General features: G+C 48.7%; 1 protein-coding gene across 1 annotated transcript in view; it reads left to right on the forward strand.

Moving 5' to 3' along the window:
* Nucleotides 1-22,443, forward strand: part of LOC147115965 (ephrin type-A receptor 3-like) — a 441,173-nt gene that overhangs the window by 18,652 nt on the left and 400,078 nt on the right. Inside the window, exon 2 of the mRNA XM_085990636.1 lies at nucleotides 4,640-4,704. Coding sequence (XP_085846762.1) covers nucleotides 4,640-4,704 — 65 coding nt within the window. The remainder of the gene's footprint in view (nucleotides 1-4,639; nucleotides 4,705-22,443) is intronic.

A 22,443-nucleotide genomic window follows, 5' to 3' on the forward strand; every position in this document is an offset into this window, starting at 1 on the left:
CACCCTCATCACCTACGGGAAAGACACGTCGAGCAGCAGGCATCGAGCAACCGGAGTGCAGAAGACATCCTGACCTCGAAGCCTCCATCAGCGACTGTCAGCTTCTTCTACTACCTCGTGGTGGGTAAGCCGGGCAGCGACGCGACAGAAAGTCAACCGCGTTGGCTGTACAGACGGGGCTGGGAAGACGGAGGAATAAGGGCGGTGAGGTCGATCGCGACCAGAGATAAGGGCCGGGCCGCTTTCGAGCGAGCGGCGCAGCGCGGGACATCGATCGCGACCGGAGATAAGGGCCGCATTCGGGCTAAAGGCGCAGCGTCTGGGGAAACTGAAGGCGCGAGAGCCGCGGTGAAGCGGAGACAGCATCGGGGGACGGGTGAAGACCGCCAAGCGCGGGAAAACCGCCATTTTGTGGGCGGAGGATGACGGCAAGAGCGGGAAGCCGCCATCTTAGATAACATTAAAAATACGATAAATTGCTACGATGCCTAAACATGGGAACATTAATGCCTTCGACAGTGATATAGAAGACTGGGCTATGTATGTAGAACGCATACAAAACTATTGTAGGGCAAATAAAATTCCTGAGGCAGATAAAGCACTAACATTACTAAACTTAATGGGTGCGAAGACATACGGGCAATTGAAACACCTGTTATCACCAGATGAACCGGCTGATAAGACGTTCGAACAGATTGTTACTGTCCTAAAAAATCATCTTAGTCCCACGCCGCTGATGCTAGCGGAACGATTTAAATTTTACGATAGAAGACAGCGGCAAAATGAAAGCAATGCTGAATATTTGATGGAATTACGTAAGCTAGCAAAATATTGTCAGTTTGGAACGGGACTGACAGAGGCACTTCGAGATAGATTTGTGTGTGGTTTATTTAAACAGGATACACAAAGGCGACTGCTCGAGGAGAATGAGCTGTCTCTCGAGAAGGCGGTCACTATGGCAGCAGCACACGAGGCCGCAGCGAGGGGCACGGCAGTAATGCAGCTACGGCCACCGGAACTCGGTACAAACAAATTGGGTTTGAGTTCTGTCAAATGTTATCGTTGTGGAAAGACAACGCATGATCAGAACCAGTGTTGGTTTAAAAACCGAGAATGCAGAACGTGTGGCAGGTTTGGCCACATAGCTAAAGTATGCCGGTCAGGAAAGAAGACCAGCAATAAAAAGTCACCGCAAGGAAAATATGCAAAGGTACACAAGGTGACAAAGAACAGTTTGACTGAACAGAAGTCAGATTCAGATGCTAGCAGTAATGAACTGGATAGCTTATGAATACACAACGTTGGTAAGGATACAGACCTCCAGACAATTTGGGTCACTCTTAAGATAGCAGGAGTCCAAGTAAAAATGGAATTGGACACTGGATCGGCATTGACGGTCATGAATAAGAAAGATTACAGAAGGTTATTCCAGCATATTCCCTTACAGGATACGGAGATTATATTGAAAATGTGCACGGGGCAAAGAGTGTACCCCATCGGAAAAATAGAGGTAGAAGTGGTCCACAAGGGCGAAGGAAGCCAAGTAATGGACTTATATGTGCTACCTGAAGGAGGTCCACCACTACTAGGACGGGAGTGGATTAGGAAAATGAATATGGACTGGCACTCCTTGAAAGCACTAACGGTAGATTCCGGGGAAACAGCTGTCAAACCTAAACAATTGTCCAGAATATTGGATGAGGCTAAAGAGGTGTTCCAGCCGGGACTGGGAACACTGAGAGGAATTACGGCAAACATCAAGATTGCTGAACATGCACAACCAAAATGTTTTAAAGCCAGACCGGTACTCTATGCAATACGACCTGCGGTTGAAGCGGAGCTGGAAGCGCTAGAACGTTCAGGGGTACTGTCTAAAGTAGATTGGAGTGAGTGGGCTACGCCCATTGTTCCCGTTATGAAACGTCCTGCGAACAATAAGCCAGGAGATCCAGGGAAGGTTCGCATCTGTGGAGATTTCAAGATCACCGTTAATCCGGTGCTTCACACGGTGCAGTATCCGCTTCCACGGATTGAGGATATTTTCGCTTCACTGTCTGGCGGGAAATGCTTCACCAAGATAGACCTGGCGCAGGCGTACTTGCAGATGGAGGTTGAAGAAGAGTCACGCCAATACCTCACGATCAACACGTATCGAGGGTTGTACCGGTACAATAGGCTGGTTTTTGGTGTGGCATCGGCTCCAGCAATTTGGCAGAGGGCCATGGAGCAGGTATTACAGGGAATTCCAGGCACACAATGTTACCTGGACGACATTCTGATCACAGGTGACGGTGATGAACAGCATCTCGCTAACTTGGAACTGGTGCTCAACAGACTGAAAGAGACAAAAATTCACACTTCTGACGGACCATCAACCATTGGTGTCCATTTTTAACCCTAAGAAGGGTGTTTCGGTGATGACAGCACAGCGTCTCCAGAGATGGTCTCTTTTCTTAGGGGCACATCAATATCAGATAGAATTCAAAGGTACGAAACAGCATGGCAATGCTGATGGCCTGTCGCGCCTGCCACTACCTGAAGATGAAGACACGATGGAAGTTGACCCTGTTGAGTTATTTCATTCGACCATTATCGAGTGTTTACCTGTCACCAACGCAAGTATTGAAAGAGAAACCAGGAATGACCCAACACTGTCCAGAGTCTACGAGGTGACAGTGAAAGGATGGCCAACACGGGCTGATCCTCTGTTACCGGCATTCTCGGCAAGGCGAGACCAGCTGTCCGTCTGCCATGGTACTTTGATGTACGGGACAAGAGTGATTATTCCTCCCAAGTTAAGGGAAAGAGTTTTAAAAGAACTACATGAAGGTCATCTGGGGGGAGTTAAAATGAAAAGTCTTGCTAGGGCTTACGTATGGTGGCCGGGTATTGACCAACAGATTGAGGAGTTAACGAAAAGCTGCGCTGGGTGTCAAAAAGTGCAAAATGCACCTCCGATAGCACTGCTACACCCATGGGAATGACCTTCAGCCCCATGGCAACGCGTACACATTGACTTTGCTGGTCCATTCATGGACTCCATATTCCTAATCGCGGTGGACGCACATTCCAAATGGCCAGAAGTCATCAAGATGAATACCACTACTTCAGAAAAGACAATTGCGGTGTTAAGAACAATATTCGCAAGGAACGGATTGCCAGAACAGATCTGTTCGGACAACGGACCACAGTTTGTATCGGAAGAATTCCAACAATTCTTAAAGAAGAATGGAGTTAAACATTATACCTCTGCCCCATATCATCTGGCGACAAACGGGTTGGCTGAAAGATTTGTCCAGACATTCAAAAAGGCTATTAAGGCCATGAATGATGATCAGATTCCGCTGCAACACAAGGTCGATAAGTTCCTGATGTCATATAGAAACGCCGATAATGCCGTGACTAACCAAAGTCCTGCTATGATGTTTTATAACAGGAGGTTGCGGTCCAAGTTGGACTTGTTAAAACCAAATGTGCAGAGGGAAGTGGAAAACAAACAGTTTCGGCATATTAACAGCAAGACCACTCGAACTTTCGACGTAGGACAACCAGTGATGGCAAGGGGCTATGGAAACGACAAATGGCAGTCCGGAACAATCCGGGCCAGACAAGGACCTCTGATGTACACCGTAGATATTGGTCATAATGTGATAAGGCGTCATGCGGATCAACTGGTAGAGTCGAGAGCAAGGGTCGAACCCATGGTTGTGACAGAGACAGCTGTGGAAGACATTCATGAACCTGAAGCATCTACTTCGGCCGAGAATGTATTTGATGATGATGACACCCAATACATTGGCAACCAACTAGAGGAGGCACCTCAACAACAAGAATCAGAGACCACTGAAAGGCGTTATCCAAGCCGAATCAGAAAGCCTCCTGAGAGACTGAACCTTTGAACTGTTATACCTGAAGTTATATATGTATATATGTTATGTTTATTTGGGGATATGACTGTTAAGCTAAAAAGGGAGGATTGTGGTGTATGTAACCTGTTCCACCTTAAGAGAACTTAAGCCTGGTCCACCTTAAGAAAGGTACTACTTTCTTTGGCTGCTGTATACGTAATACCGGTGGTGACCACACCGGTATATAAGCACAGTGTAATAATATTGTATTCAGTATAGTCCGACCTCCAACCAGTAAAGACCTGTTGAATTTACTCTTGTGGTCTGTGTAGTAATTCTCACTATAACACACAGACTTAACAGGGTACAACTAGAACGTTCCAAGAACCCAAATTTCCTAACCTGGGAAAGAACTTTAAAACAAAGATTCCTTGTTGTCTATGCATTACTAGTTGTGATGTACCAACCAGCAAGTTCAGTGGACCACAAGTTAGTTTAAGTATTGGTTGAATCCAGCAACTAGTATTGTAGTTTCCCCATTCAGCAGAAAGTGGGAAAACTCAACAATGTTCCAGCTTTCCAGCTCAGCATATACAAATTCCGCATATTTTCAACATTAGTTTTAAGTTTATTGGAACTTGAAATCAAGGGAATTTTCTTCATTTTGACCAGGTCTGACCACATGCTAAATTTCAATTCTCCGAAGAGTTTGGGGCAGATTAATGATGATCTTCCCTCAAAGGTACTGTTTCTCACTACAAAGACTTACAGTTGCTTTTCTTATTGTTTAGTTACCCTCTTGGACTCTATGTCAGCTCCTGGAGACTTGGGCTGGGTGGCATATCCTCCTGAAGGGGTGAGTACACTGCATTCCATTCCTTTGAATAAGTAGCCCAGTATGGGCATAACTGTCAAATCTACTCCATACAATCTACTTCGAATCCTGTTGCTTTGACACTAGTTAATTAACTATCTATACAGTATGTCCTATAAAATAACATGTTTGAAAATTGGTGTGATGATATTGTGACTGGAACTGCTTTGCTCTCTCAAATTACCTCTGTAAATTGTCTATTCAGATGTGTTAGGACAGTATTACATCCTTTGCTATAAGGAACTGAAGTGGTAGTGATGGGAGGTACCTTTACCTATTGATCCATCAAAGGGTCTGTAAGCCTCGCTGTCCTATTCACAGGCTTGTAGTTCGCTTTGACCCGCAAATTACAAGGGAAATAATTAATGAATCACCAAAAAGCTTTTAAGTTAAATAAGGTTGTTTATTAAAGGAAAAAGAAGAGAAAAAAAACGCTTAGCTTTAAATGGCAATACTATGCCCTTCTTACTCTACTCTTAGCAATAAAAATGCTCTAGCAATACAATGCCCAAATATGTTCTAAGTAAATGGTCATACAATCACCCTGAAGTGGCCAACTCCTGTTGATTGCAGCCCTCTCCTTTCGACGATCGGTCGGGTTCCCTCCTTGTTGACTGCAGCTCTCCTTCCGACCCCTCGACTACAGTAATGAAGTTACCATAACAGCTTCTTTTATATCTTTTCCTTTCAATGGTGGACAGGATGTTTCATCGCCAAGGCCTCATTGACCTATCGATGATAGCCTTAGATCATGATAACAAATAATATAGCACGGCTTTTATTTAAAAGTTAAAGCCCGCATGATACTGTAGGAGTCTACGTACTCCTAGCAAAAAATACTGAACTCGGAGAGGTTCAACAGAAAAGGTTTAATTGTTGAGGCTGCATGCTGAACACAAAATGGAGTTAGAGACTACACAAGGTACAACTCTCTTTCATCAGTGCACAGCTTCGACTGCTCCTCCCCCACTCTGGGCTTAACTATGTTGCAGATCGAGTTTCTTAAAGGTGTCATCCTTCTTAAAGGCATGACACCTGATTTATAGTCTACGGACCGGAAAGCGGATTGTGTCCGTTCTGTGATAGGTACGCCACACAGCTCCCCCAAGAGTCTGCTAGTAGGGAGTGTACGAACCGGCGTGGTGGCTTGATGGCACGGCCGGAACGGCTCTTGGCGGTTGGTGTCGGGAGCGGGGCGGTCGGACGCGTCGGGCTCTTAGGCGGTCTGCCCCGCGGTGGGGGTTGGCCCACTTGAACGGGTTCGTCGGGCTCTAGGTGCGCCAGCTTGAGCCAGTCGACCGACACCTTGTCAGTTTTGCCGCCCACTTCGAGGAGGAAGAACTTGTTCCCCGTCTGGAGTACCTTGTAGGGTCCATCGTATGGGGGCCGTAGAGGTCCTCGGTGGGCGTCATGGCGCACGAAAACAAATTTGGCCATGTGCAGGCTAGGTGGTACGCGGGTTGCTGGTTTGCCGTGCCGGCCGGTGGGTACCGGAGCTAACTGTTGTGCTCGGTTGGCGAAAGCGTGGCGTTGCTGGTCAGCCGACCAGGGGGTCATGGCGGTGGGCAGGAACTCTCCAGGTACGCGCAGCGGCTGGCCGTACACGAGTTCCGTCACTGAGGCTTGCAGGTCTTCCTTGACCGCGGAGCGTAGGCCGAGTAGCATCCACGGGAGGCGGTCGATCCAAGCCTCGTCCTCGAGGCTGGCGCGGAGGGACGCCTTCATGGACCCATGGAATTGCTCGCACAGTCCGTTGGCTTGGGGGTGGTAAGCCGTGGTGTGGTGAATGGCCACCCCGAGGTTTCGGGCGATGGCAGCCCACAGATCAGAGGTGAACTGCGGGCCCCTATCCAACGTCATGTCGGAGGGGACGCCGAACCGAGCGACCCAGGTACCGATGAACGCCCTCGCGATGTCGGCGGTGGTGGTGGACGTCAGTGGAATGGCCTCGGGCCAGCGGGTGGTATGGTCCACGATTGTCAGCAGGTGCGTGTGACCTTGTGATGGCGGCAGGGGGCCAACGAGGTCGATGTGGACGTGTTCGAACCTTCTTTCTGGCACGGTGAACTCCTCGAGTGGGGCTTTGACATGTTGGTGGATTTTGGCACGCTGGCAAGCTATGCAGGATCTGGACCAGACGCGCACATCTTTGCGCAGGCCGCGCCAGACAAATCGGTTGGCCACCAGTCTAATGGACGCACAGGTGCCGGGGTGTGAGAGGCCGTGGACGATGTCGAACACCCGTTTTCGCCAGGACGCCAGGACTATGGGGCGGGGTTGCGCCAAGGAGGTGTCGCATTTGACTGTGACGGCGGACGGGCCGCAGGCGACGTCGGTCAGTCGCAGCCCTGGGAGGGTTGTGGGCGCGGAGAGCAGATCAGGGTCGGTGCGTTGCTCCGCTGCCAGTTGAGCATAGTCCACTGCCAGGTGGGCGCCATGGATGGCGGGGTGGGATAGGCAGTCGGCCACCACGTTGTCTCGCCCGGAGACGTGCCGGATGTCCGTGGTGAATTCGGACACCGCGGCGAGCTGGCGTTGTTGCCTGGCTGACCACGGGTCCGCAGATTTTGCCATCGCGAATGTCAGGGGTTTGTGGTCGACAAACGCGGTGAAGGGGCGGCCCTCCAGAAGAAATCTAAAATGGTGGACTGCCAGGTACAGTGCGAGGAGCTCGCGGTCAAAGGTGCTGTATTTGGCCTCCGGGGGGCGCAGTTGGCGGCTGAAAAAGGCCAGCGGGTGCCAGGCCCCGTCGACCCACTGTTCGTACATGGCGCCGACCGCGTGGTCAGAGGTGTCCGTGGTGAGGGCCACCCTGGCGTTGGGCTGTGGGTGAGCGAGCATGGTGGCGTCGGCGAGCGCCTTTTTGGTCGAGTCGAAAGCAGTCAACATGTCCGCCGACCACTCGATCACCATTCTGTCTTTCTTACCCCGGAGGGCTTTGTATAGGGGCCACATGAGGGAGGCCGCTCCGGGAATGAAGCGGTTGTAAAAGTTGATCATCCCCAAGAACTCCTGGAGGCCTTTGATGGTGGTAGGCCGGGGGAACTGCTGGACGGCTTGCACCTTGGCGGGCAGGGGAATGGCTCTGTCCTGCGTGATGTGGTGGCCGAGGAATTCGATCCTGCTGAGGCCGAATTGGCACTTGGCTGGGCTGATGATGAGCCCGTGCTCACTGAGCCGCTGGAACAGGGTGCGGAGGTGCTCGATGTGTTCCTGCTTGGAGGAACTAGCTACCAGGATGTCATCCAGGTAGACAAAGAGGAACTTCAGGTCCCGGAGGACCTAGTCCATGAGCCGCTGGAAGGCCTGGGCCGCGTTTTTGAGGCCGAAGAGCATTCGGAGGAACTCGAATAGCCCAAAAAGGGTGATTATGGCCGTCTTGGGAACGTCCGTGGGGTGGACTGGCACCTGATGGTAACCGCGCACCAGGTCGACTTTGGAGAAGACTGAGCGGCCGGCCAGTCTAGCCAAGAAGTCTTGAATGTGCGGTATGGGATACCGATCCGGCGTGGTGGCGTTGTTTAGGCACCGGTAGTCCCCGCAGGGGCGCCATCCCCCGTCGGGTTTGGTGACGATGTGGAGTGGGGAGGCCCAGGGGCTGTTGGAGCGGCGGATGATGCCGAGCTGTTCCATTGTGGCGAACTCGGCCCGCGTGATCTCCAGCTTGGCCGGGTCCAGCCTGCAGGCGTGGGCATACACCGGTGGGCCTGTGGTGGGGATGAAGCGTTCTACCCCGTGCTTGGCAACCTTCGCGGAGAAGGTCGGGTTGGTGAGGGCTGGGAACTCAGCCAGGAGTGCTGAGTAGTCGTCCGTTGAGCGGGTGCGGCACTGCCACGCCATTTTGGCGGGTTGGGGGGGGCCATGGTGCCCAGGACAGGTGACATGGTGTTCATGTCCACGAGGCGGTGCCGAGGCATGTTGACCAACAGGCCGTGGGCGCACAGGAAATCTGCACCGAGGAGCGGGGAGAGCACCTTGGCGGTGATAAACTCCCAGTGGTAGCGGCGGCCTGCGAGGTCGATGGTGACGGTGCGGGTGCCGTACGTCCAGATGTCGGTGCCGTTGGTGGCAGCCAGCACAGGGCCGCGGCCGCCTCGCTGGATCTCGAGGGCGGACGCGGGGATGATGCTGCGCGCCCGTGTCGCATAGGAAACAGCGTCCGGAGGCGCTGTCCATAACGTACAGCAGCGCGCCTGCTTGCCCCACGGCCATCGTGTAGGCCGGTGTGGGGGCGGTTGGAAATGTGCAGGGATGGCTGCAGCGGCGTGCCCATGCGCCGAACCGGGTATGGAAGTAGCAGTAGCCCTGGGTCGGAGGGCTTGGGGGACGTGGGGGCCTGGGGGTCCTCGTGGCCGAGCTGTGTGGCCGCGTGATAGAGGGTGGAGCGCGCGCCGACGCTGCGGAGGCCAGGTCGGGGGTGACGGCGTGGTTGGAGCTGGCGGACAGGAGCTTATCGGCTTCGTCGGCCAGGGCCTCGAGGTCCGTGAGGCTGGACGCCACAATCGCCAGGCGGATGCTGGGAGGTAGTTGGCGGATAAAGAGCGTGCGGAAGAGGGAGCCGGGCGGTTTCTCGTCGGTCAGAGCAAGCATGTGTGAGAGCAAGTCTGACGGCGTGGAGTCACCGAGGCCCGGGAGGTTGAGGAGGTGGCAGTTGCGCACGAATTGGGAGGCTGTGAATTTTTTAATGAGCGCGGCCTTGAGACTTTCATGATTGTGGAGCTGCCCAGGGAGGTGAGGAGGTAGTCGTACATCGTTGCGTCGGCGGTGATGCCACGGAGTCGGAATTGCGATTCGGCTTGAAGGAACCAGGCGGTGGCCAGGTTCTCCCAGAACTCCGGCAGCTTCACAGAAACTGCATTTGTGTCAGCCATGGTTACGCTTAGGAGTCATCCTGAGCATTGGGGTCACCAATGTAGGAATCTACGTACTCCTAGCAAAAAATGCTGAACTTGGAGAGGTACAACAGAAAAGGTTTAATTGTTGAGGCTGCATGCTGAACACAAAATGGAGTCAGAGACTACACAAGGTACAACTCTCTTTCATCAGTGCACAGCTTCAACTGCTCCTCCCCCGCTCTGGGCTTAACTATGTTGCAGATCGAGTTTCTTAAAGGTGTCATCCTTCTTAAAGGCATGACGCCTGATTTATAGTCTACGGACCGGAAAGCGGATTGTGTCCGCTCTGTGATCGGTACGCCACAATACTGTCCGTCTTACTTAAACCTCCTTTCAGTAAAAAAATTCCATCACGTGAAGACCACAGTAACAGTTGATTGGCTGGATAGCTCATGCAAATCTCAACCGTCTAGCTGGCAAACTTTCTGATAAGGATTGTTTATTGAAGAGGCCCATTGAGTTCTGTGTTATCTCATCAAGGCCTAATTCCTCATTGTTTACACAGATGTCTCCTTTAGCTACACAATGTCTTTGTTCCTGTTCCTTTTTGATAGCACCATTTGGTTTTGCTGCTTTGCCACAGCTCAGCAGGTTTTAATGTCCAGCTTGAAAATTGCGTCAAAAAGGGCTTCTCTCCTTACAGGTCAGACGTGAGGGTTTAAAGTTGCAGGATTTTGGTTGTGGGGGAGGAGCGGGAGAATGAAGAAACCCAGTACTTCTTTCTACTTTTAGAAAGATTTTTGTCGCCTGAAATCTTTACAGAGAGAGTTAGACAGGAGTGTGATCTGGAGTCGCTTGAACTGGGCAGTCTACAGCTAATTTGTAAGCATCTCAAATTTGTCCATTTGGGAGCATTGTGCAATCACAATGAGTTTCTCCAGCAAGATCAGAGTGATACAGTTTCACAGATGGCAGATCGTAAAAAAAAATCCAAATACAGTATAGCTAATTTCCATGTGAGATCTTCTACAACAGTGTCCCCAATCATATTCAAACAAGATTCACTTACCTCATTCATCAGTGTTACCAAGCTCCTCAATCTTGATTTTATAGGGAGTAATTTTCACCTTCACTGCTTGGGTGGTAAACTAATGGGGCGGATCGCCCGCCTTTTATAGAAACTGCCTGATTTTCATTCCTATTGATTTCAATTAATAAATTCTTCTGACAGTGAAAATTATCCTCATAATGTCGATAGAAGACTCTCTCTCTCTCTCGCGCTCTCTCTCTCTCTTCACCACCGCCCCCCCCCCTCTATTACCCATGTGTGTCTGTTATTCTCCTCTCCCTCAGTGCTGAGGTTAATTATAGTAAGCACACTGCAGCGAACACAGCCTATGACAAAACTTATTAACATTGCAGGTCAGACCCTCCTGCCATTTATATAACACATTTTGCACACGTCTTCCTACTCTAAAGGTGTGCATATTAAAAAAAATCTACTTTGGATTGAACAACTGAAGTTGAAGTAGATCGGTTGACTGGTCTTTTCTTATCCTTGATTTGTTTTCTTATGCTCTTCTTTCTGGTGCCTACGATTGTAAACCGGAATAATTTAATGGGGATACTTACTATTTGACTTCATGGAGGGTCAGCTTGGCCTAGTCGGTGGCACGCTCACCACGAAGTTGTGGGTTCATCTCCCCCTTCGGGACTTGGCACTCAAGTGCAGTGCTGAGGAAGTGCTGCATTGTTGTATGTGCCACCTTTTAGATGAGTCATTAAACAGTGATTCCATCCGTCTGTGTCAAGTGATTCAGATGGACTTTGAGGAGCATGTGGCACTGTTCAGAGAAGAGCAAGGAGCGCTCTCTTCCTGAACCAACGCCACCAAAAACATTGCTTTTTGTGGGATCTTGCTGTGCACAAAATGGTACCCTCATTTGCATATATAAGTCAATGCGCCTTAAGTAATTAATTGTATGTGAAGTGCATAGAGATGTAAGAAGGCACAGTGTAAATGCACGTAATTCTGTTCTTTTACAATTAGGATGTGCTTATCTGATCTGTGGAATACAACTTGAAATGACAGTGGAGGTCAAGTTTTCCACACTGACTGGCAGAGTATTACACTTAAGACGATGCTAAAGAAAATAGAGCTCCCCTCATTAATGCTCGGCAGTCAGCTCTCATTAGTTCTGATTGTAATTAGAACATGGTTTAAATGTGTGCTATACTTCGTTCAGTTTACACACTTAGAATTTCAGTTCTACAGACAATTTCAAAAGTTATTTACTTTTAGGAGACACAGTTAAATATCCAAATTGCCAAGTAAAATTAGAGATCAGTGTGGCATTATGCACTCAATCTAAACCATCCTGAAGGAATGAAGGTTAGTTCATAATCATATGACTTGGAAAAAAATAGCAGCCAAGATCTTCAAGAATTATCCTTGTGTTTCAGATTGACTTTTTTATGTTTGAGTGGGAGAGGGGGAATGGAAGAATAAATTAGATACTTAAAAACAAACTAGATCAAAAGGCTGAATGACTCCAAATGCAAGTAAAATCTGGCAGGAAGCAGTGTTATTGAGCAGAGTGTTTATATGAGAAGTGGGATCTACCAAGCAGTTTGTTAACATCTCTTCTGAACCCATGCTTCGGAAGTTGCCCTTTCTCAGGAAGAATAATTGAAATGAAGACCCCCTTCAATAACACTGTAAAGACAGTAGACATGATTTATGTGGAGTTCTACAACAAAAAATAGTCACTTATAATAATACCAATTACCTTCTGAAGGGACATACCTGTAACAATAATGATTTTGTCACTTTTGTCACATTTACCAGTCAGTTTAATTTTCCCCCATACCCACACTGACACTGCGTATCCAGGAACACAGGCCTTCCAGTTTTATTTGCTGTGAGGTATTATTCATTGCAAATCTCCTTCTCAATTCTCTGTTTTCTCTGCCCTGGTGACTTGACCTGTCCAAACCAGTCATTTCCAACTTTTATTGGGGGCGAGGGGCAAGCGGGGAGGGGGGGGTGCGGGGGGGTGGGAGGGAAGAAAAAGATAAAGGCCTAGAAATTCATTTCGGGCGGTATCGGATCGGCCACTCATTGTACACAGTGCCGGATATTTAATTCCATTGACTGCAATAGAACTGAGTATCGGGCGCTGCGTATAACGGGCGGCCCATCCGATCCCGCCCGTTTAGCGTCACCGCCCGAGTTAAATTTCTAGCCCAAAGAGTGTAAAGGAGTCCATTATGAAGAAGGGTTCGACCCGAAACGTCAACTCAAATTTCTCTCCACGGATGTTGCCTGACCTGCTGAGTTTTTCCAGCATTTTCTGTTGTTATCAACAAAAGTCTTCTATTTGAACACAGACCTGGGTCTGCTTGTCAAATGGACATTGTTCGCTAACACTAAAATCTAGATTCGGATGGGGTTTAATATGAAAGCTCCAAACCAATATGAACTAAAATAGTGCAAAAAATGTAAAAAGAAATCTAATTGCAATGTAGATTCAAGTGGGAAATATAAAGAAGAAACTTACTTCACAGGCCTTTGGGGTAATCATGCTATGTATCGCTAAGATCAATCCCACCCAAACATTGGCTGTCTTTACATAGAACTACAACACAGAAACAGGATGTTCGGCCCAACCAGTCAGTGTTGCCGTTCATCCTCCACGTGACCAGTCCAAATGCTTGATTGACACCTGGTGTAACCAAACTTCTAGACTGCCCCTCCCCTAAATTGACAGTAATTCAGCAAAATATTTTGACCTTCTTCGATCTACAACAACAACTTGTATTTATATAGCGCCTTAAACGTAGTAAAACGTCCCAAGGCACTTTACAGGAGCGTTATCAAACAAAATTTGACACCGAGTCACATAAGGAGATATTAGGACAGATGACCAAATGCTGGATCAAAGAGGTAGGTTATAAGGAGCGTCTTAAAGGAGGAGAGAGAGGCGGAGAGGTTTAGGGAGGGAATTCCAGTGCTTATGGCCTAGGCAGCTGAAAGCACAGCTGCCAATAGTGGAGCAATTAAAATAATGGATGTGCAAGAGGCCAGAATTGGTAGAACGTAGAGAAGGTTGTAAGACTGGAGGAGATTACAGAGATAGGAAGGGATGAGGCCATAGAGGAATTTGAAAACAAGGATGAGAATTTTAAAATTGAGGCGTTGCCAGACCAGGAGCCAATGTAGATCAGCAAGCACAGGGCTGATGGGTGAACGGGACTTGGTGTGAGTTAGGACACGAGCAGTGAGCACAGGGGTTGATGGGTGAACGGGACTTGGTGTGAGTTAGGACACGGGGCAGTGAGCACAGGGGTTGATGGGTGAACGGGACTTGGTGTGAGTTAGGACACGGGGCAGTGAGTACAGGGGGTGATGGGTGAACGGGACTTGGTGTGAGTTAGGACACGGGGCAGTGAGCACAGGGGTGATGGGTGAACGGGACTTGGTGTGAGTTAGGACACGGGGCAGTGAGTACAGGGGGTGATGGATGAATGGGACTTGGTGTGAGTTAGGACACGGGGCAGTGAGTACAGGGGGTGATGGATGAACGGGACTTGGTGTGAGTTAGGACACGGGGCAGTGAGTACAGGGGGTGATGGGTGAACGGGACTTGGTGTGAGTTAGGATACGGGGCAGCAGAGTTTTGGATGAGCTCAAGTTTATGGAGTGTGGAAGATGGGAGGCCGGCCAGGGGACCATGTGAATAGTCAAGTCTAGAGGTAACAAAGGCATGTATGAGGGTTTCAGCAGCAGATGAGCTGAGGCAGGGGCAGAGTTGGGTGATGTTACGGAGGTGGAAGTGGGCGGTCTTGGTGATGGCGTGGATATGTGGTCAGAAGCTCAACTATAACACCAAGGTTGAGAATGGTCTGGTTCAGCCTCACACAGTTGCCAGGGAGAGGGAAGGAGTCATTCGCTATGTTCAAGGCAACTAGGGATGGGCAATAAATGTGGCCTCACAAGCCTCACATTCCCAAGAATATATATATTAAAAAATTACCTTCCTGGAGCAGCAAAACAGAAAGTGTTGCAATCGTGAGGCTCCAATGACTCAGATTGCTATAATTGTCTGTGTGACTAATTCGAAACGCAAGATGTTTGTCCAGACTTCAAGGAGAGGAGCCAAGCTCCCAGAGTTTCTCAGTTAGCAACAACTAAATGTTGGGATCACTTAAGAATTCATTGGTAAAGACTGAAAGTGCGCATATGTCAGAAGTTTTACCAGCACATCAGTGATTGTTTTGGCAACAGGAAAATAAAGGATTAAATATAGGCATGAAGCATCTTTTTTCAAAATATATTATACTAAAAAAATATTCTAAGGGCACAGCTTTAAGGTGATTGGCAAAAGAACCAGAGGCGACTTTTTAATGCAACGAGTGGTTAGGATTTGGAATGCAATGCCTGATAGGGTGGTGGATACAGACTCAATAGTAGCCTTCAAAGGGGAATTGGATAAATACTTGAAGGAGAAAAAATTACCGGGATGACAGGAAAGAGCGGGGGAGTGGGACTAATTGGATTGCTCTTCAAAAGAGCCGGTGCAGACTCAATGGGCCAAATGGCCGCCTTCTGTGCTGTACTATTCTATGATTCTATTTATATCTTATAAATTGTTCTAGAAATAAATTTGAGATTTTTGACTGATAGGAACACTGGCTTCAAACAAGAGGTTTACAGTGAGGTGTGGAGGGAAATTAATTTCCCATCTCCGATTTTTACCTCTCGTCTCATGAAGGTGCAGAATCCTTACTGTGATGCATTTCCACAGATGTTGGCCACTCTCCAGAACTCACCAAGTTGTCATTCCTCACGCATGAATCTAGACGGCAAGAATTTATATTTTGAACGTGCCGCTATAGAAACTGTCTGATTTTCATTGAAAATCGGGCTGCCTCTATAAGGGATAGCTGATCCAGAATGACAGTTTTACGCCTGGATGACAAGTTGAAAATCTACTGCGCTGTCAGCAGGCTATTTGACTGAGGCAATACCGCTGAACCTGCTCATGTCCACATCCAACATCCACACATGTGCCTCTTTAGCCAGGGGTCACGAGACAGCAATGAGGAGCAGTCACCCTCTCTGAGTTCCCTCCTCTCTAGCCCAGGGTCAATGACGCCAATCTATTTGTGAATGTCAGGGCTCTTAAACAATTACAGCAATGAGATGTTACAGCGATCCTATGATTTGCAACAGAGACATGTCAGAAAAGCACTGCTGGAGGCACAGATCTCAGTTCCTCCGTATAGGGGCGCCACTGCCATGACTTTCGGTAACAATGGGGTCCGATTCTTAAAATGCAGCTCTTGGAAACTCAACTCACAGAAACATTGAGATGCTGGGTACAAGTATGATATACAATAAAGGCCTTACAGCTTGTAACAAATATTTGTTGCTCATATTTTGATTCCAACTGAGTGAATTTTCTCCCATTGATAATTTTAACGAAAGAAAAGTCAGCATGACTACCAAAAGAGAAATTCCAATTTGTATTTACAACAACTTTTTCACTAAAATGAAGAGGGGAATTACCACCCCCTCTATATAACTGAGCCCCTGTTGCACACCGCAGTACGGTTACTGAAGTATTATACTTGCACACAGTTGTGAATGGGACCGACTCTGCCATCCTGTGCTTCAGAGGAGGTTTTTTTGGAAGCTCCTGCTTCTGAGCTGAGCGATCTTGAATGAAGTTCAGCTAAATCCTTCCTCGAGCAATGTATATATATTTTTATTCGTTCATGGGATGTGGGCGTCGCTGGCAAGACCAGCATTTATTGCCCATCCCAAGTTGCCCTTGAGAAGGTGGTGGTGAACCACCTTCTTGAACTGCTGCAGTCCGTGTGGTGAAGGTACTTCCACAGTGCTGTTAGGGAGGGAGTTCCAGGATTTTGACCCAGCGACGATGAAGGAACGGCAATATACTCCCAAGGCAGGATGGTGTGTGACTTGGAGGGGAACTTGGACGTGGTAGTGTTCCCATGCTCCTGCTGCCCTTGTTCTTCTAGGTGGAAGAGGTCGCGGGTTTGTGAGTTGCTGCAGTGCATCTTGTAGATGGTACACACTGCAGCCACGATGCGCTGGTGGCGGAGAGAGTGAATGTTTAAGGTGGTGGATGGGGTGCCAATCAAGCTGGCTGCTGTGTCTTGGATGTTGTCGAGCTTCTTGAGTGTTGTTGGAGCTGCACTCATCCAGGCAGGTGGAGAGTATTCCATAGCACTCCTGACTTGTGATTTGTAGATGGTGGAAAGACTTTGGGGAGTCAGGAGGTGAGACACTCACCGCAGAATACCCAGCCTCTGACCTGCTCTTGTTGCCACAGTATTTATGTGGCTGGTCCAGTTATGTTTCTAGTCAATGTTGACCCCCAGGATGTTAATAGTGGGGGATTAGGTGATAGTAATGCCATTGAATGTCAAGGGGCGGTGGTTACACGCTCACTTGTTGGAGATAGTCATTGCCTGGCACTTGTGTTGTGCGAATGTTACCTGCCACTTATCAGCCCACACTTGAATGTCATCCAAGTCATGCTGCATGCGGGCATGGACTGCTTCTGAGGAGTTGCGAATGGCACTGCAGTCGTCAGTGAACATCCCCACTTGTGACATTGTAATGGAGGGAAGGTCATTGATGAAGCAACTGAAGATGGTTGGACCTAGGACGCTGCTCCGAGGAACTCCTGCAGCGATGTCCTGGGGCGGTGATAATTGACCTCCAACCACCAAAAGCCATCTTCCTTTGTGCTAGGTATGACTCCAGCCAGTGGAGAGTTTTGCCCCCCGATTCCCATTGACTTGAGTTTTACTGGGGCTCCTTGATGCCACACTCGGTCAAATGCTGCCTTGATGTCAAGGGCAGTCACTCTCGCCTCACCTCTGGAATTCAACTCTTTTGTCCATGTTTGGACCAAGGCTGTAATGAGGTCTGGAGCCGAGTGGTCCTGGCGGAACCCAAACTGAGCATCAGTGAGCAGGTTATTGGTGACTAAGTGCTGCTTGATAACACTGTCAGCTACACCTTCCATCACTTTGCTGATGATTGAGAGTAGACTGATGGGGTGGTAATTGGCCAGATTGGATTTGTCCTGCTTTTTGTGCACAGGACATACCTGGGCAGTTTTCCACATTGTCGGATAGATGCCAGTGTTGTAGCTGTACTGGAACAGCTTGACTAGAGGCGCGGCTAGTTCTGGAGCACAAGTCTTCAGCACGACAGCCGGGATGTTGTCGGGCTGGATATTCATTGAGGAGGCAGGTAGGAGGCGGGACTACAACTTTCGGGGTTGTAGTCCTGCCTCCATCGAGTTCCGGCCAACCCACGCGATTTTGACTTGATTGACCATGTTGAGTCCACCCAGCGGGCTCAGCAGGCCAATTAAGGGCCACCCGGCAACAGGTGACGTCACAGATTGATATATCATCTGTCAAGACCTTTTGACAGATGAAATATCAGCGTTTCACAGATGTTTGAAGCTGTCAAACACTGACAATCTTTACTCCAAGTTAATTCCTTCCTCTCAGGATGATTTAGAGATCTCTCCGGAACAGAAAGCTGAATGCTGCAATTTTTGACAGATCGCGGCCATTCTGCTTTCTGTGCTGGTGAGATGAGGGACTCCCGAGACCTGAAGGAAGGAAGGCTGTAAAGGTAAGTAAAACTTCTTTAAACACAACAAATACACTTACCTCTGCACTCATGCACCCATCACTCACCTGAACACTGGACATCTCAACCCCTCCAAGCCCTTCAGCCTGACGGCCTGCCTCGCTAACTTGGCGTGGTTTGGAGCCTTCGGGAATCCCACACTTCAAGAATGAAAGTAGGGATTAGGCTAAAAACTGCCTGTTAACAGGCAGTTAATTGGCACTAATCCCCTTCCCGCCTCGGGGAGGCGGGTCACAGTGCAGGTCGGGTACCCGCCTCCTTTGAAACTGGCATGGAGGCGGGTTGGGGCGGGATGGGTTCGTGCCCCCCAATTTCAGGATTTTAACCCCCACACGCCTCCAATCCCGCCTCCACGGCCCAATGAAAATCCTGCCCATAGTCTTTGCTGTATCTAGTGCGCTCAGCCGTTTCTTGATATCATGTGGAGTGAATCAAATTGGCTGAAGACTGGCTTCTGAGGTGGTGGGTGTAAAGTCCCCACAGATGCGAACCTTCCTTGGCTCCCCAGGCGTGGTGCTCAAAGCTTTCTTCATTACAGGAATGATGGGTGTGGCCCACTCGCTCCAGTCCACCTTAGACAGCATCCCCAAACGCTCCAGACTCTCCAGTTCAGCTTCCACAGCTGGGCGTATCGCGTATATGGCACTGGTCTGGCCTTGAAAAATTTTGGGGTTGCGTTATCCTCAATCTTTATGGTTGCCTTTACTCCTTTTAGAGTCCCAAGTCCTTGTTGAACACCTCTTCCGCGTCAGATAGAATTTGTGACAGACATGCAGGTGCGACGTCATCATCTTTTTTGTCAGTCACAGTTAGTGCCAGAATGGAATGCCAATCCAATTGTAGTTTTCGGATCCATTCACGTCCCAATAATGGTGGTCCTCCATCTCGTAGTATATACATGTATAGTTTCTGTGTTTCCTTTCCGTTATATTCAACTGGCACCCTTATTTTTCCTCTGGGGTAGACCTTTTGCCCCGTGTATGTCTTCAATACAATGGACGTGTCCTTTAAGGGTATGTGTGAGAATAGCTGCTCATAGTCTCGTCGATTCATGACAGTTAGGGCTGATCCTATGTCCAATTCCATCTTTACTGGGGACCCTGCTATCATGAGGGTGACCCAAATGGTTCGGTGATCTTCCTTTGCGATCACGTTGTGTAACTTTAAACAACTTAGTCGCCTGCTCCCGGAGTCCTTATCACTCTCCTGATCTTCTGAACTACTATCTGTCAGTTTCTTTACTTTCCTGTACTGTTCCTTAGTAGTTCTTGTCGTGTTGGTCTTCTTTCCCGACCTGCAGACTCTTGCTATATGTCCCATTTTCCCGCATTGCCTGCATATTTTGTCTTTAAACCAGCAGTCCTTCTGCTCATGGGTTGTTCTGCCGCAGCGATAGCACTTTTCGGCTCCATACGCCATTTCGTTAGCGCTGTATTCTTCTGGTTTCTGTTGTATTTCCGCAGCTCCCCGTGCTGCTGCTTCGTAGGATACTGCCACGCTGAAAGCCTGCTCTAGCGTCAGGTCCTTTTTTGAAAGTAGTCGTTTCTGGGTTCCTTCACTCTGGAGCCCGCAGACAAACTTATCCCGTAAGGTGTCTGCCAGTCCTGCTCTGAACTGTAAGATAGTCAGCATTGCTCTCATCTTTGTGCTGGTTTCTTTTATGGAACTTGAATCTTTCTGCTATCAGCAGTGGTGTAGGGCTTAGGTGTTCCTGTAAGATATGAACAATCTCCTCAAAACTTTTCTCCATTGGTTTAGCTGGGGTAATTAAATTCCGCAATAGGCCGTACGTACTCACACCCATCAGATTTAATAATACCGATGCCCTCTTTCCATCGGCCACCTCATTTGCCTTGCAGTACACTTCAATTCTTTCCACATACATGGTCCAGTCTTCTACCTCGTTGTCGAAAGCAGTGATACTGCCACTTTTCGGCATCTTGGGCGATTTAAAATGGCGCCTCCCGCGCTTTTGCTTCTTCCCCAATGGAATAAAATGGTGCCTCCCGCGCTTTTGCTTCTTCCCCAACGGGATAAAATGGCGCCTCCCGCGCTTTTGCTTCTTCCCCTTACTGCCACGCTGCTCCTAGCGTTCTACGGGGTAATGGCGGCGACCCGCAGCTTCGACGCGTCTCGCTTTCCTTCCCCCCCGTTTAGTTTCTCTCTGCTGTCCTGTTCTTGAGCACCGACCGCGCCCTGTGCGCTCCACCCTCTCTCTCTTGTTTTCTTTTCCCGACGACGCTGCGTGGCCCGTTTTGTAGAGCTGCTCGATCGAGCTTGAGCCCGCCGCAGTCCAGAAGGGTCAGCGCGCTACCTGCTACCAGCATGATTCGCTGGAACCACAGTCTCTCCCGCAATTCTCCGAACACCGATGGATTCTTTGGGCGGTTGCCCTCGGTCGACGCCCGTTGCTCAGACTACGACCTTCCAGGACCTTCCTTTCAGGCGAGATCCCCGTGAGATGATGCCACACTGCAGGTGAGTTCGAACTTACTCGTCGCCACTGTAAAGTTCGCGCCTCAATAATACACGGACTTCGGGAGAACAGTTTAACAGGTACTTTACTGAACAGGAGGCAGCGTCAGACTGAAAATACAGAAGGCTGCTAGGGCCTTTTATACAGGGGTGGTCACTGCCGGTACTGCAGTCTAAGACCAGTTATTCCCTTAAAGGTACATACACAACAGTGGGGACTTCAGGAGGAGGCCGATATGGATCATCCGCTCGGCACTTCTGGCTGAAGATGGTAGCAAATGCTTCAGCTTTGTCTTTTGCATTCACGTGCTGGGCTCCACCATCATTGATCATGAGGATATTCATGGAGCCTCCTCCTCCTGTTAGTTGTTTAATGGTCCACCATCATTCACGACTGGATGTGGCAGGACTGCAGATTTTTGATCTGATCCGTTGATTGTGGGATCACTTAGCCCTGTCTATAGCATGCTGCTTTCGCTTTTTAGCATGCATGTAGTCCTGTGTTGCATCTTTCCCAGGTTGACACCGCATTTATATATATATATATCTAAGAAGGAAGACTTACATTTATAAAGTGCCTTTCACAACCTTGGGACGTCCCAAAGCGCTTTACAGCCAATTTTGAAGTGTAGTCACTGTTGTAATGTAGAAAACGTGGCAATCAATATGCGCACAGCAAGCTCCCACAAACAGCAGTGAAATAAATGACAAGATCAGCTGTTTTAGTGATGTTGGTTGAGGGATAAATGTTTGCCTAGGGCACCGGAGAGAACGGCTCTGCTTACAGACGTGGCCTCGGTTTAACGGCTCATCCGAAAGATGGCCCCTCCGACAGTGCAGCACTCCCTCAGTACTGCACAGAAATGCCAACCTAGATTATGTGCTCAAGTCTCTGGAGTAGGCCTTGACCTCACATCCTTCTGACTCAGAGACGAGAGTGCTGCCACTGAGCCACGGCTGACACCTTAATGAACACCCTCAGCTGGCCACTTAAGGACTTACATATAGAAGACATTTGACACACCAAACAGGGTTATGATTTTAATATTTTCAATTTACTTTTAGACAAGGAACAAAAATGATATTCATGTGGCTGGAATCATTATGGGTGATGACTAACTGGCTTAATCAAAGTGAAGCTCCTTGGACAGCAAAATTAAATATAGATTCATTGCAGAGTTGCTCAGTTTCCACAGGAATAGAGAATGTCAAGGTTGCATTAAAATGGCATCAGCGAGGCTGGGGAAATCCAGGAACGCAAGCATATACATAAAATTGGAGATAGTTTTCCTTAAACAAAGCAAAATTGTAGACTCTGCAAAATTCAATACCACAGCTCAGATGCAGCAGTGTACCAGTCACACTGCACTCAACAAAATGAAAACTTGAATCAAAGCGCCAAATAGCTTTTGTAAAATATTATATAGTTTTGTTCCCCTCTGAGAACGAGGCTCCCCACCTCTCTCACTTAGCAAGCTGGGCCACCTAACTCAGAGAGTGAGGCTCCCCCTGCCCCTCACTCAGAGACCGAGGCTGACCCACACCCCTCCCCGCCTCACTTACCAAGCTGCCCTACCCCACCCCCCGCCACCAGTGTCATTAAACATTGTTTCCTGGGTGTGCAGAGTATGTTTTATTTTGATTTCTTGCCAAATGGCAGACCAGTGCCGAAGAATGACATTTTTTTTAAACTAATTTTCACGACTT

Source organism: Somniosus microcephalus, chromosome 6, assembly GCF_052327205.1.
Source record: "Somniosus microcephalus isolate GS21.2 chromosome 6, FLI_Smic_1.0, whole genome shotgun sequence".
In the NCBI taxonomy this organism is placed as follows: domain Eukaryota; kingdom Metazoa; phylum Chordata; class Chondrichthyes; order Squaliformes; family Somniosidae; genus Somniosus; species Somniosus microcephalus.